General features: G+C 44.9%; 1 protein-coding gene across 8 annotated transcripts; it reads right to left on the bottom strand.

Annotated features, from left to right (window-relative positions):
• Positions 1–4,231: 4,231 nt before the first annotated feature.
• LOC101827613 (chromatin target of PRMT1) lies at positions 4,232–14,971 on the bottom strand. 8 transcript variants are annotated; one of them, XM_021233033.2, is made up of 7 exons: positions 14,641–14,968; positions 13,140–13,221; positions 11,717–11,870; positions 10,624–10,707; positions 8,346–8,532; positions 7,367–7,504; positions 4,232–5,398 (listed from the first exon to the last, which is right to left on the bottom strand). In XM_021233033.2, exons 2-7 carry the CDS (start codon positions 13,202–13,204, stop codon positions 5,193–5,195), a joined length of 834 nt encoding a protein of 277 aa, XP_021088692.1. In that variant the 5' UTR covers positions 13,205–13,221; positions 14,641–14,968; the 3' UTR covers positions 4,232–5,192. The 8 variants fall into 8 exon arrangements, with proteins under 8 accessions (XP_021088692.1, XP_040608248.1, XP_040608246.1 ...); XM_040752314.1 differs by having other exon boundaries at positions 8,346–8,529; XM_040752312.1 differs by lacking the exon at positions 14,641–14,968 and adding an exon at positions 13,660–13,682.
• Between the last annotated feature and the right edge of the window lie 162 nt (positions 14,972–15,133).

Below are 15,133 nucleotides of genomic sequence, written 5' to 3'. Positions count from 1 at the left end.
ATGGGGTGAGCTTGAGCAAGGTGTTCATCACCTGTGAAGCAGTAGTAGTACAACAGCGTATACCCAGCCTGGAGTCAGTGACGATGGTATACCATCGATATGGCTGCTAAGCATTCACAAAATTTCGGCAGAGGGCTCTTAGGTACTGTCCATCAACTGTCACAATGTCAGCAGCTTCTCAGTCCTAAGTGGTGGATGGGCTGGATCCTGGGTGACTTTGACTTCTTATCCTCCAACTTGGGCCTCAGTTCTTCGATATCTCATTTCATTTTCTTCTTAACTTTTAACTCAAGAATCCCCTGTATTAGCTGGGCATTGGTGGCACACGCCTTTAATCCCAGCACTCAGGTGCCAGAGGCAGTAGGATCTCTGAGTTTGAGACCAGCCTGGTCTACCAAGCGAGTTCCAGGACAGGCTTCAAAACAATACAGAGAAACCCTGTCTTGAAAAACAAAAACAAACAAATCCCCTGTATTAGACCTACCCAAGCAAGCCACCATCAGCCTGGACAGATACCTCCCTACTCTTTCCATCATCTCCATCAGGAGAAATCACTTCCTTTTTGACTGCTAGGTCACCCCACTGTTCCCTAACAACCTCAACCCAGTGCCCCTTCCCTGTCAGGTCTAGGGGTACTGACCCCCATCACAGTTTGCCTCATAAGTCAGCTGACACACAGAAAGTCCTGTACACAGGCTGGTGAACAGTATACCCTGCTGATCTAGCTGTTCTCTCATGGTTAACCCTCCCTTCTGCCTATTTTTTTTTAAAGGTTTATTTATTATGTATGCAGTGTTCTGCCTACATGCCAGAAGATGGCACCATTTCTCATTATAGGTGGTTGTGAGCCACCATGTGGTTGCTGGGAATTGAACTCAGGACCTCTGGAAGACAAGCCAGTGCTCTTAACCTCTGAGCCATCTCTCCAGCCTAAATTTCTAATCAGCTGGGTTGGTGCTATTGGATCCCAGTGCTTCTAAGCTTTTGTGTTATGTCCTGGAGGTTCTGACCCTGCTCACTTCAAGCTCCCTTTTCTGACTCCACTTCCCCACCCCTTCAACTGTGGCTAGGCTGTCTAGCCTTCGGTCTTGGTTGCCCCAAGGTAGGTAGGTGCATAAGGAAGCTTTGCAGGAATACTTGTGTTGGCTCAGGTAACACAAAGTGCCCCTACCTGAAGGCCACCTGCACCCCGTACTTTTCCTGGGTGAGACATTGTGTACTTGTGGAAGGGAGGGTGCATGAGAACGATGCCTAGCTTTATCCAAGGAACAAGGGTGGGGATAGTCTGGGCTTGCCCTTCTAGGAGGCCAGAACGTAAGGTACCCTACATTTCAGTGGAGAAACTGCAAGAGTTGTAGGGTGTCTGCTGGAAAAGGTTAAACATAGCCAGCCAGGCAGCTTGCGGCTCTAGTTGCTTACTGACAGTTATTCCTGGAGAGCTGCCATCTGCTTGGGTAAAATCTCAGGTGATGCCCAGGATTCCTGCTAACCACAAAGGAAGAGAAATGAGGATGTGGTCCTGGCCTTGGTCTTCCCTCATCTGTTCTCAGCTTTTTCCCCCCCATCCCTTTTGAGAATGTACTGGTGAATTTAAGATTGAAGGGCATTTTGGGAGAACCCTTGTCATTGCACTTCCAGGAAGCTTTTCCATTGCATTCCCTTCCCATGGATGTTGTCTTAAGCTGATGATAGGGTCAAAGCTAATGAAGTGAATCCCGGCCTGGGCCTGCTGGGTGTTTGCAGCTATCAGCACAGATCCCACAGCTGCCCTTGGCCTGCCTCCATTCCCTAGTGTCATTCTGGACTGCTTTATGATATCCCTCTATCCTGAGCTATGTGGTCAGCCTGGAGCCCCAGCATGCTTGGTTGAATCACTAGCCAGATTGTGAAGAGGTTGGAGCTTACCCAAGAAGTGGGGACTTTCATCCCTATCCTCACCCACTCTGCTGTCTATAGTGAGCAGAGGGTACCAGGACCACTCCTCATCGGCATACCAAGCTAAAGAATTGTAGAAACAAGAAAGGCATGGTGGCACATGCCTGTCATCCCAACATTCAGCAAGGTGAGGTAGGACCATGAGTTTGAGGTCAGTTTATGTTGTATCATTAAGAACTAATTTTACAGCCAGGCGTTGGTGGCGCACGCCTTTAATTCCAGCACTCAGGAGGCAGTGGCAGGTGGATCTCTGTGAGGTCGAGGCCAGCCTGGTCTTCAGAGCGAGTTCCAGGACAGCCTCCAAAACAATAGGGAAACCATATCTCGAAAAACAAACAAAGGAAAGAACTAATTTTACCACCAGTTGTTGGTGGTGTACCCCAGTATACCCCCTCAGCCCCAGGAGGTAGAGGCAGGCAGATCTCTAGGTTTGAGGCCGGTCTGGTCTAGAGTGAGTCCCAGGACAGCCAGGTGAAATCTTGACTTGAAAAACAAATCAGTCTTAAAATAAAACAGGAAGCAGAACATCACATATGTACATGTGGATTGCTAGTTAAAAGGGTAGTGTTGGGTATGGGGAGGAGGTAAGGGACCAGAGTCCAGAGAATAGTATTCTCATGATGACAATGTTTGCATATGAGGTTGAGGCAATGAAAATAAGGCCCAAGTACCCTTGGATAGTGGAAAAGCTGGGGCTTAAGTTGGGCAAAAGAGAGGAGACAAGAGACCAGGAGTGGCCCTCTCCAGGTCCAGGCATTTTGAGCCCTTGCATCCTTAGGCCTGCTTTATATTCTGAGCCAGTCTGAATGAGGCTTGGTTCTAGGAAAATAGGCATTAGTGCTAAAAGCCCCAAGACACTCAAGGGTAGGAGGTGCCTTAGGGCTCTTACCATAGCTTAGCAACTGGGTAGCTAGGACTTTGTCCCTGGAGTCTCATCTCCCACCAGGACTGTGAATATTTAAATGGGGGGTGCAGTGCTTCAACAGTTAACCATCTGCAACTCTACTGGGGGATTTGATGGCTTTCTTCTGACCTTCAGCTGGCAAACATGGACACATACACATGCAGACAAACCACTTATATACACGGAAATCTTACACACATGGCTCCAAGATACTTAACATATTTCTGTCTGCTGTAATGCACATATTGCCTTTTCTTATTTTATTTTTTTGGTTTTTTTTTTTTTGAGACAGGGTTTCTCTGTGGCTTTGGAGGCTGTCCTGGAACTAGCTCTTGTAGACCAGGCTGGTCTTGAACTCACAGAGATCCTCCTGCCTCTTCCTCCTGGGATTAAAGGCATGTGTCACCAACACCCTGCTTTTTTTTTTTTTTTGACACGTAACCCAGGCTAGCTTCAACTTGTATGTAATCTTCTTGCCTCAGTCTCCAGAGTGCTTGGATTACAAACAACCCCTTTGCCCTTGTCTTGGCTCTTCGCACCTATCTTTAAACTTTCCTCAGCTTCAAATTTCAGTCAAGCTCCAGCTGGTCAGATCTCTTTAGGCACCCATGTACTTCTGTGACACAATGAGGCCTTGTTTGATTCTGGAAGGCAAGCCCTCAGTAGATGGCAACTGAGGTTTCAAAGGTTGATCAGGACTCAGGTTTGCTCTCTGGTCCACCATGAAATGAGACGGCAGAGATGGAAACAGGCCTTAAGAGAGACATTGAGAACTTGTACAGCAGGTGGGGTGAAGGCCTGAGGCTGGTAGGGATTGAACTTTTTCCTGAGGTAGGTAGGAGTGGCAGGAGGTAGGAAGGGGATCCAGGGTCATTCCCCTTTGCTGAGATCTACCCGAGCCCCAGCCTCCTACACTCCAAAGTTTATCTCCCCTGGGTCCTTCAGACTCTCCACCTCAAGCAAGTAAGGATTTCTGTGCAGATGATTATGTTCATTATTTCCTTCCTGGCTCTTAATGCACACCAGTTAGCAGGCTGTGATCTTTCCTCTTAAACAGAAAAAAAAATCAGTACCATGGGCCAATACTTTCTAGGTGGGTAATTCTAAGTGCTTAATTAAAAGAGCAAAAGTTTTACTTTCTACAAAGCCATATACCTCCCCACCCCTGGATTGCTTGTTTTTTGAGACAGCGTTTGCGTAGCCCTAACTGTCCTGGAACTCGGAGAAATCTGCCCGCCTCCGACTCTTAAGTGTTGGGATTAAAGGTGTGTGCCACCCCCAGAATTTTAGCATGAGAACTTTCAACTATAAAAGGAACATAGTAACACACCACAGAAAAAAAAAGGTTATACAGTATTTTAAGGAACCCAAAAAATAAACAGAAAGCTTGGGTTGAATTTGAGAGAACAGTTTGTTATAATGAACCAGAAATACAAGATTTCACTGAAACTGAACAGCTGACAAAGTATGAACTTAAACCTTCAAGAGGGTCAAATAAAGCCAGTTATGTGGATTAGACCGAGACTGGCCGACAAACACAGGTAACTGCAAATGAGCAGCACACGACCCTTCCCAGCAGCGAGCTTGTAAACAGTCTCCCACCCTTGTTTCTTCTGACACATGCGCCACACCAAATGGCTTCTTCCATACCGGATGTGGGCAAGCCTCTTGGACATGACACAAAACCAAAAAAAGAAAGCTAAAAAATCTTATTTTAGTGTGGGAGTTGTACATATCTAACTCAGCGTGTCAGCTACCATTTATGTAATGTCCACGGAGGCAGCACCAACTTTGACCAGATCCAAGTTGCTACCATGTATAAGCCATTCCTGGCCCAGCAACAATACCAGCATTTCCAGTTTACTACCTTCACCATCAACAGAGCAGACACACCTATAGTTTTAGTTATCAACAGGAAGTCTGTAAGGAAGATGTAGAACTCTATCCCAGTGACCACACAGGCTCCTTCTGGGAACCTTTTTTTGGGATCATAAAGATGAACAGAGGAAATAGTAAAACGTCAGAGTGTATGACAGGTGAGGCAGAGGCTGGAAAAATGTTCACTCACAAGGCCAATGCATTCCTGCTCAAACAGAAGTCTGGGTGACTGGATAAACAACAAAACAAACTCAACCAAATCAAAGGAAAACAGGGTTTCATATAACACAGTATCAAAAAGTAGAGGAACAGACTAGATGTGCCAACTGGTGGCAGCTAAGTCCACAGCCTATGTGATAGGTCCTTCCAGCGTCAGTCAGGGTTCTTCTCGTGTTTTCTCAAGGTTATTTTTTCTTTTTATAGATGTGGTGACTTAAACAAGAGTCTAACAGGTGGACAGACAGGCAGGCAGGCTTCAATCATTGGTTTCAGGATCTGTCTGTGCCATGTAGGCATCCAACTCGGCATCCAGGTGTCCTTTAGTTTTCGACATGTATGCATCCAATTGGTTGTCCAGCTGCTCCTTGGTCAATACAGGGCGAGTGAGGGCACCTCTCCCTCGGCCACGACCTCGGCCTCTGCCTCCAAAGCCCCCTCTTCCCCGACCTATCATACCCCGACCTGACCAAATGAAAAAGAAAGAAAGAAAGAAGACAGTTAGATATAGGTTTGATGGGCCCTAGAAAAAGTACCCCATTTGGGGGCCTAGCTGAGACAAGCTCAAGGACAGGGCAAAGAGGAGAAATCTGGAAAAACAAGAAACACACTGGGTAGAAAGCAATACATGGAAAGCACACACAATGAGTCCCTCTTAAGTATTCATCCCTAAATGCTACTCAAAGAAAAAAATCTGTCCCCTCCCACTTTGAGATAGGGTCTTGCCATGCAGACCGGCTAGCCTCAAGCTTGCACTCCTCGGCAGGAGTGTAGCTCAGTCGGTAGGGTGCTTGTCTAGTATGGACGAAGCCCTGGGTTCAATCCTCACCACCACATAAACACCTGTAAGTCTAGCATCTGGGAGGCAAAAGCAGGAGAATCAGAAGTTCAAGGCCAGCCAGGGCTACCGGAGACCCTGTCTCAAAAACAAAGTAAGAGCCTCCCAGTTGCTGGGATTATAGGTGTGTAGTATTAGCTGAAAAATATTAAACAATATTAACAAAGATTAACAAAGATTCCTAATACAAAGAACCACCTAAAGTTTGGGACTTACTGTAAGTTCATATTAAAACATATTGTATATAATCCTAGTTAGTTAGGAGGCAGTAAAAAGGGCAGAGAGAATCAGGGTATTTATATTAACCTTCTGGAGTGTTATCTCATCTGTTCTAAATTTATTAAGCCCAATGAAGAGACTCTTATGTATCCAAAGACCGAAAAGTTATTCTAGAGAAAAAACTTAGCTGCTACTTCTCTGACTGGTTGGTCACTATCATCTGAGAAGTTATTTCAATTCACTAACCAAACACTCAGCTTTCTCAAGATCAACCTTTGTCTTTCCAATCTCTGAAGTCTTTCCCAGAAACCATGTTAAAGACAACCTGGAAATTGTCTTGGAAATATGGAAATCCTGAAACCCATTCAAGCTTGTACTTCACTCAATAAGCCAAGTGACATGTAATGGCAGAGAAGAAAATAAACCTTTGTTATCACATGTTCTTTTCTAAGTTATTCTTCAGCACCATCAAAGTTGTGGATTATAAAGACCTGTCCCACACTTTAGAAAAAACAAGAACAATTATCCACAGAGCTTACTAGAGTAAGACGCTCAACCTATCAATAGGTGTTGGGAGTTTCTTACTAGGCTCTAAGTCAGAAAAGCTCCCATGAAATTTGGTACTGACACCACCATCATTAAACTCTTTCTTAATCTGACCCATGAGATCACAAGACAAGAATCAAGGCACCAGGGTAAGATTACTAATAGTCAGCTGGCTAATTGGTAGTAACACATCTTACTTTCAACCTTGATCTTGGTTCTTCATAAATCCTATGTTTAATTTACTTGGTTTCAGAGTCAACGACAGGTGCCAGGTCTCACCCCACTACCTCACAGTGCTGCTGGATTGGGTCTAGAGTCTCCATGCAGGCTAAGCATGTGCTGTACCGCTGAGCTCCATCCTTCACCTTTGTTTATCTCCCTCTTATTTTGTAAGACTGAACCCAATGCCTCATATACCACAGCTAATTGTTCTATACTGCATTTCGCTCATCTCAGTTCTACTTCTCTTATCTAAGTTAAACTGGCTTCAGGCTATGGAATGGGTGTATAATGGTGGTGGTGATGGCGGTGGCAACAGCAGGTAGATTGTATCCTAAATTGATCATTACATCATTTTAATAGAACAATTTAAATTTCTAAAAACCTGGGGAAGAATGCCTAAAACGTGGCTCTGGCAAATGTACCTGACCTTTAATCCTAACAGATTTTGGATTAGCATGTAAATTTAGAAAACAAGCCAGGGTTTCTAAAAACAAACAAGACAAACAAACAAGCCTGCCTATGATTTGAAGCTGTGCAGAAAGGTGGCTCTGAGTTTTGAAGGGAGGAAAATAAGGGGAGCTACTCTCTGAAGTTGGTAGCTGACTAACCTCTACCACCGATTCCGCCACGACCCATAGCTCCACGCCCTAGGCCCCCTCTCCCAGGACCTCCACGACCTCGAACACCACCTCTTCTTAAGCCCATTCGGGGAGCTACGGCTCGTCCACCTCGGAGCAGGTTTTGACCTTGGAGAGGAGGCATACAATGTATATGCAGGTAAATCCAAGAGAGACAAAGTAGATTCTAACCAAAGGAAGGCGGTGAGGGTTAAATAAGAAAATTAGTTAATGTTTAGTCTGGGTGGGGCAAACTGCAAAGTGTGTGTGAACAGATTAAACAGCTTATCCATCGGATTCAGTAATTCTGACCACAGCTATCTTTGAAAAGAGCTGGGATTTATGTAAGTTCATACATTAATAAGCTAACAACCAGATGCCTGACATTATGGTAGATTTAAAAATAAATACTACGTATTTCTGTTTTTAATACATTCTTGAAGGGATAAGAACTTTATAAAGGGAACAGGTAACAGTATCCAAAGAGTATGATACAGATAGGTAGGCACTATGGATCAAACTGTCCCCTCTCTTTCAGATTAATAGTTTTTCACTTCAGGAAGGAAGATGGTTAGTCATGAAACAGGTCAAAAGACCCATAATTTTTTCTCTTGGTATTGAGGATATTGAACCCAGGGCCTCGCACATGCTAACCACACATTTCTTAGACTTACTTCAGAACTTGAATGTGCTTTGATTCAAGCAACAGCAGGTGTTGTCAAATGGAATGGAGATGACATGGATTACCTGTTGCTATGTAGGTCATAGCCTCTCACTATTGCATATTACCACAAAAGGAATGATATCAATAAAACACATGCAACAGTACTAAAATGGGATTTCAAAAGTTATTAATTAGATTAATACAAATTTAGGATTAAAGATGCTAAACAAATATGACCATAAGCAGCCCAAGTGAAAGGGGAAGAGGATAAAGCCTAACCACTAGCTGTCATACACAAACACTGACCTCGGAGCGACATCCCGCCCCTAAGCAGGGTCCTGGTGGCACGTCCCCCACGTAGTCCTCCTCGGGGCAAGCCTCTCTGGATTATGGGTAGGCCTCTTCCTCCAATTGCTCCCCTGGCCAGCGTACCTATGGGTCGGCCTAAACGTGCCTGGATGTTACTCTTACCCAGGCGCTGCTTTAAGCTCTTCTGGAAGAAAAGGCGTTAGAGGATTGAGATCAAAAAAGCAATTCAGTGGATTTGGCACTTTAAAGTATAGGACAAAAGAGGCAAGTGAGACACTTGGTGTGGAGGGTGTAAGCCTGTTGTGGGTAACGGAAGAATCCCACCCAAGACTTTACCTCAAAATATGGACAAAAGCACAATTCTGACCCAGAAAAAAGCTCTAAGAAGCTTCAGTATGGTCCACAACAGGCACTGGCACAGATAACTTTACTAGTGTGGCTACTCAAGTCACAGTAGCAGCTGTAAACTTGCTGCTTCTCAGTCACAGGTTGATAATGACATTCCTTCATCCATACCTGCCCAAGAGGCTACACTGTTTTCAAAGGCTTACTCACACACCATTGGAAGGGCATCACATTCTGGGCAAACTTAAATTACAAGTTCACTTGAATTCTTGAGACTTAAGACAAGATTGGCTTCTCAGTCAAAGAGGCCAGTGTGCTCCAGCTTCCCTTTGAGTATCTATCTCCAGACGGTCCTTTTTATTTTTACTTTTTACCTTAAGATGCAAATAAACAAACAAAAATCAACATTCCTTTCCTTACATTTCTTAAAAATCTGCAAATTCCACATTTCCCCTTGCCAAGTTTCCTTAAACCATAAGAATGGCCTTAAAAAACACACAATTCAAATGTATCTTCACAGAGTCAGCCAAATCCATGCTAAAATGGAAACAAGTACACTATTAACCACAAAGAGCCACCCAGAGAACAAGGACATACTAGAGATACCAAGTTTCAATAACTAGTTTCTCCAAAAGACTCTGAAGATCACACCTCAGAGTTAGGTTTCTTCAAAGGAAAAGGCGACAATATGCCCTCAAATACAACCAGGGCCCTAGCAATTCTGCTCTCCACACAGCAGTCAATAGGAATGAAAATGGTCTCTTGCACACAATCCACCTCCATCACACACTCATGGCACAGGCATATATACACAAATGCTTATATATACACTTTCCCTAAATTAAGAGCTCTGAAAAAGATGTTGAGACATTATCATTAACTTTTTGGCATAAAATCTTAAAATGCTTCCAATTAGAGGAGAAAGGCTCTTAATATTAGACACTTGACACAGGCAGGTGAAACCAATCCTAAGGACTTGGACTTGTCTTGCCACTCCCCCAACTGGCACAGTAATTATTTTTTGTGCTGCTGAGCATGAAACTCATGCCCATGGTAGGCAAATACTTTACCACTGAACTGTACCTCCAGACCCTAGCACACAATTATGAAGTCACGACTTCATTCTTGTGCTCAATTACTGAGTATACTCATTCTCCTGAACTGTACAGTGTGAAGTCCATCTGCATCCTTAGTTGCTACCCACCTGGACACTTATGTATACTGATAGTACTACTCAGTTTTTACTCTACAACTGTATTGTATAATACAAGGAGCTACTAACCACATGTGTTTACTTAAAAAATTAGTTTTTGATCTGGGTGTGGTGGCATATACCTTAATCCCAGCACTCTGGAGGCACAAGTAGGTACATTTCTATGAGTTTGAGGCCACTCTGAGCTACATATAGAGCTCTATCCAGGCTAGTAGTAGCTACGTAGTAAGACCCTGATCACAAATCCACACAATAGTAAAAACCAAAAACTAAACAAAATTTGGGTTGGCCTTGAGCTATAACGCCTCTGCATGCTGAGATAACCACCATTTGTCCTTCATTTGACCTTAGCCTCTCCATGGCATTAGCCACACTGGAAGTTCTTAACAGGGCATATGACTACTGAACAGATTTAGAACACCTCACCAATGCAGAAGCTGGTGGGATGTTGCTGCTGTAGAGGGTAGTTTGTTCAAAGGACCTGGCACAGTATATCAGAGATATCATGATTTTTATTTATTCTTGAAAAACGGTGGGCCTATGGCTTATTGCTCTCCGGAGTCACAAATGAATCAAACCACTCTAAGGCCGAAAGGTAGACAAAGCAGAAAGCCTTGCTTATTTTCAGTCAGTGAGCTCAAAAGTTCAGAGTGGGGTGGGTGTTGTAAGTGGTGACTCTATGCACAGCCATGCAGTGCTACCAGTTAAAATCCTTACAGTTGCATGGCACCGCCCTCTGGACGCCCAGCCACAGCTTGGACATATCCTTCCACAGCCACTGTCCGGACTTGCATATAAAGTCTACGAATGATAAAGAGCAGGTTTTATTTCAGGCCTAAACAGGATTCCTCTTATTGGAAATGTGAAAGAGAACTACTATCTGATTATCCTATATGCTTGCTCTAGGTGCTGTTTTTAGCAATGAAAACCTTAGACCAAGGCCATTCAGACACTGCACTAGGAAGAATAAGATTATTCTAGTTTGTAAATCATTTTTATAGAGAGCAAAGCAACTAAAACAAAGTTACTCTCCTGTTTTTTGGGAAGATGTGAGAACTGAACCTGGGGACCTTGCACTTGCTAGGCAAGTGCTCTACCATTGAACAATACTTCTAGACTAAACAGGTTCTTTGTAGAAAAAGGTTTTAAAAAATTATATTTTAAGAGCAAGGGTCAGCTGGGAGTTAGTGGCGCATGCCTTTAATCCCAGCACTTGGGAGGCAGAGGCAGGCTGATCTCTTTGAGTTCAAGGCCAGCCTGGTCTGAGCTCTCCAGGATGGGCTCCAAAACAATACAGAGAAACCCTGGAGAAAAAAAAAAGTAAATAGATAGCCAGAAAATAACCAATTAATCCTCACTGATAACACAAACAGGCTATAGACGTGTCACACTCCTTAGAGAAGAAAGATACTTAACTGTTACTTAAACTGGTGGTGGTGTCACAGACTTTTAATCCTGACATTTGGAGAGAGCTGAGGCAGGCAGATCTCTGAGTTCATGACCAGCCTGGTCTACAGAGTGGAGTACTAGGACAGCCAGGGATACAGAGAGAAACCCAGTTCCCCCCCCAAAAAAAACCCCAAACAAACAAACTTTTGTTTTTGTTTTTTTGAGACAGGGTTTCTCTGTATTGTCAAAACTTTTTAAAAACAAAAAAAAATGTTACTTAATTGGTACCTGCCCAAACTGGAATTCTTTGAACATTTGTTCAAGTAAGTTTCAGCTTTTGCCCTGAGCCATCTTTCATCCATTATATCCTGACAGTCTTGGTAGATTGCCTGACATAGACTGCCAAGACCCGTTCTCTCACCTGCTTAAGTTTTAATGCTGCCTGGACAGAGGGTCTATTCTCCATCTGCTGGGCCAGTCTTCTGTTTCTGGCACTGGCTAGCTGCTGCTGCTGCTGCATCGAAGCCCGAATATTCACTGGCATCGGCTGTTTGTTCTTCAGCATATTAGTAAAGCTTCAAGGTCGAACAGAATGGGTGTTTAAATAAAAGCTTTATTATAAAACACTTATTGGCATTTTCATGGCTTGCTAGACCAGGAGCTCCAGATCCCACGAACTTTAAAGTGGTACATTTGGATCAAGGCTGATGTGGGTTAAAGACTCCTCTGCTTCCACAAACTTGCAAGAACCAGAAACTCAGAAATGCAGCCAAGTGCAGCACAATTAAAAGTGATAACAAGGGCTCAGGTAACAGCTCTTAGAGAAGTGGAAAGCATGAAAAACACGCATTAAGCAAATATGATGACAAGAGACAGAGATGCAGTTACAAAGACAAACAAAAATGCCTACATCTTTTGAAGTGAAGGTTCATCCTAAGGACAAACAGGAGGAAGGACCAGAACACTTTCAAAGTCCACTGAAATAACACAGACAAATACATTATGGAAATTTACTACATTCTAGCACGTTACTTAGTAACACATGAATAAAGGTAATGTAACACATCTTAAGATATGAACAGAGAAGTACATCTGCGCTAGAAGCAAGAACAGACATAAAATGCCTTAAGAATTCTAGCAGCAACACGATAAAATGGTGAAAGACACCACATAAATGTAACTCTCAGAAACAAAACTGCCTTTAACTTTTCAGTCTCAAATAGTCAGTTTTTCTAATTCAGTACTTCTGAGAAAGTTAAATTAGTTCAACCACTTAAGAGCCTATGAGGACACTCTATCATTTCTGTTATGAGTTAGGTTTAATGGAAGAAAACACACAGCTGTCAAAAGAATTCAAAACAAAGCAAACTAAAAGCAGAATGGAAGAAAGTGAAATGGAGCAAAGCAAGTGCCTCTTACAAGGCCCAAGAATGCCATTCAGGGGCCTTTGGACATAGTCACGGCTTGCTACCTGCCTCTTACAGGCCAGACACAACACTGCTGGCCTTGGACTAGGCAGCAAGCCTATTGCAGCCAGGATATACCATACCATCATGCTGCACCACCCCTGTATCAATGTTTAAAAAAAGGAGGGTGTGAGGAGTCTTTCAAAAAAGTATATCCCACCAGGTAAATATTTGAGAGCTTAATATAAAAATCTACTGATAAGGGGTTTTGAAACAACCGCCCAATTTGTTTTGTGTACCACATTAGATGCAATTAAGAACAGAGGTCTGTAGCCTTCTGTTATTTAGCTTACAACTGTTTTTTGTGTATTGGACCCCAGGGCCAACTTAAGTAATGTTTTCTTAGGAAGGAGCTGAAGTTGCTGTTGGCTGCCTCACCGCTCATTTAGAGACATCTTGGTGGTGCTTTTTAGCACAACTTTCGGCGCTGACTGTGCAGCCATCTTCAAATCCCGAGAATCTACAAAGGACAACATGCATAATGAGTAAAGTAAATCACTATCAAGACTGCGTTTTCTTTCTTTCCTTTTTTTTGAGACCAGATTCCTGTGTAGCCCTGGGACTCATAGAAATCTGCCTGCTCTGCCTCAGGGTGCTGGGATTAAAGACTTGTACCACAATTACCAGCTGAAGATTACATTTTCACAAGGAGCAAAGCATAAACCAATGAAAGGCCTATATTACAAACTGTTGTCCACATTAAAATTCATTTTAAGAATATGTTTATATCACAGTTATCGCAATTTATTAAAATGTCAAAAACCCCAGTATGGAGAATGTCTGCTAAAGTCTACAAAATGATAGAATCAGATGTAGCCAAAGCCTAGGAGCCTGGCTTTCAATATAGAATAGTCCTTTCAAACTAGACTGATTTTAGCCAAGGAACATGAATTTTTACCTTGATGTCTGGACCCAAGCCAATTAAACTACAATCTGGCCATGAGGACTGGGGAACAGCCACTGGGGTTAGGAGCATCTAGGTACATCTTAGATGTCTACAGAAAACTGAAAGTCATGCATCAGGGTAAATGCAGGATCTGGGAATATAGTCAGTGGTAGAGTGACTAGCACTAATGAAACCCACAGCAGGAGAATGGTGTAACAGGCTGAGGCCACGGCGGGTTACACTGTGACACTGTGAGGTACGGTTTCTCCCCCCACCGCCATCAAATGAAAGAAATGCCTAGTTTCAAAAGATCCTCACAAATCCAAGTGGAGTTCTAGTAAGATACGGCAGGGTAAAGACAGAGAAGGCTTTCCAAATGGGTATTCTGAGAGCTCTGTCAAGAGCACTCTACAAAATTTCACCATAGCCAGACTTGATGGCAGAAGATCAAGGCGAGCCTAGGTTACTTGAGAGGCCCTGTCTCAAGCTACAGCAAAAAAAAAAAAAAAAAAAAAAAAGGTTGGGGACATTAGGTCGGAGCGCTTGTCTAGCCAAATCAGGATTTTGGGTTCAATTTCGGTGCCGCAAAAAGCAAACACCCAGAGCTGCCGCTCAATTCTGTAGCGCTCATCTATTTAACCTCCCATCCCGCCCTCTAAGCTTTTCGAGACCCCCACTTGGGTCAGTTGCTCATTTCCGTTGTTGTCCCCGTCAAACACTACTCCGGGGGGTGCCGGGGCCCGGGCGTAGGGCGCTCGTCCAAGGCGCCGGGTTCAAGGCCCAGGACCGGAAAGCCCAGACCGAACCGCCGCAACCACACCAGCCGCCCAAACCCGCACCAACAGTCCCGCCGGCCGGCCGGCTCGCCCGCCGCGGTTCCGGCTCAGCCTCCGCCCCCCGGCTCCGCCCCCTCCCCGGCCTCCGCGCCCCGCAGCGCCGTCCACACCTGCCGCCCGCCCGCGCCGCCGCCTCTGCTTTCACACGGAAACTCACCGAAGGAGACGGACGCCAGCGCTCCTCCCGGGGCTGCCACCACGGCTGCGGCGGGCGGGCGGGCCGGGGGCCGGCCGAACCTGAGCTGACGGGGGACCGCTGGGGTGAACTTAGCTGGGCGGTTGGGTGAGACGCTTAGACGGTATGGTGCGGAGCTCACTCGTTGTGGGCTGGGTGTCTAGCCGGCCGATCCTCCCGCTCGTCAGGCCTGCCCTTCCCTGCCTCTCGTCTGTGCCACCACAGCCGGCGCCGCCAACTCCCGCTTGGTGTCCCAAACAAAATGGCTGCCAGGCCCACCAGTGCGGCGTGACCGGCTAAAATGGCGCCGGCGGACTTGCGTCATTGCGCGCGCAGCTAGGGGCGTGGCAAGTGGGCGCTTCGGCCGGCGCTGGGATCGCAGGCAGATCTACGGGACTTTGGCGGAGGTTCCCACAGTTAGCCGGAGTGCTCCGCATCAGGGCGCCGTCAGTGGCCTTAATCGCTAGGGTACCTT

Source organism: Mesocricetus auratus, unplaced genomic scaffold (genome assembly GCF_017639785.1).
Source record: "Mesocricetus auratus isolate SY011 unplaced genomic scaffold, BCM_Maur_2.0 Super-Scaffold_100009, whole genome shotgun sequence".
NCBI lineage: Eukaryota > Metazoa > Chordata > Mammalia > Rodentia > Cricetidae > Mesocricetus > Mesocricetus auratus.
This window is presented reverse-complemented; position numbering and strand designations above follow the sequence as displayed.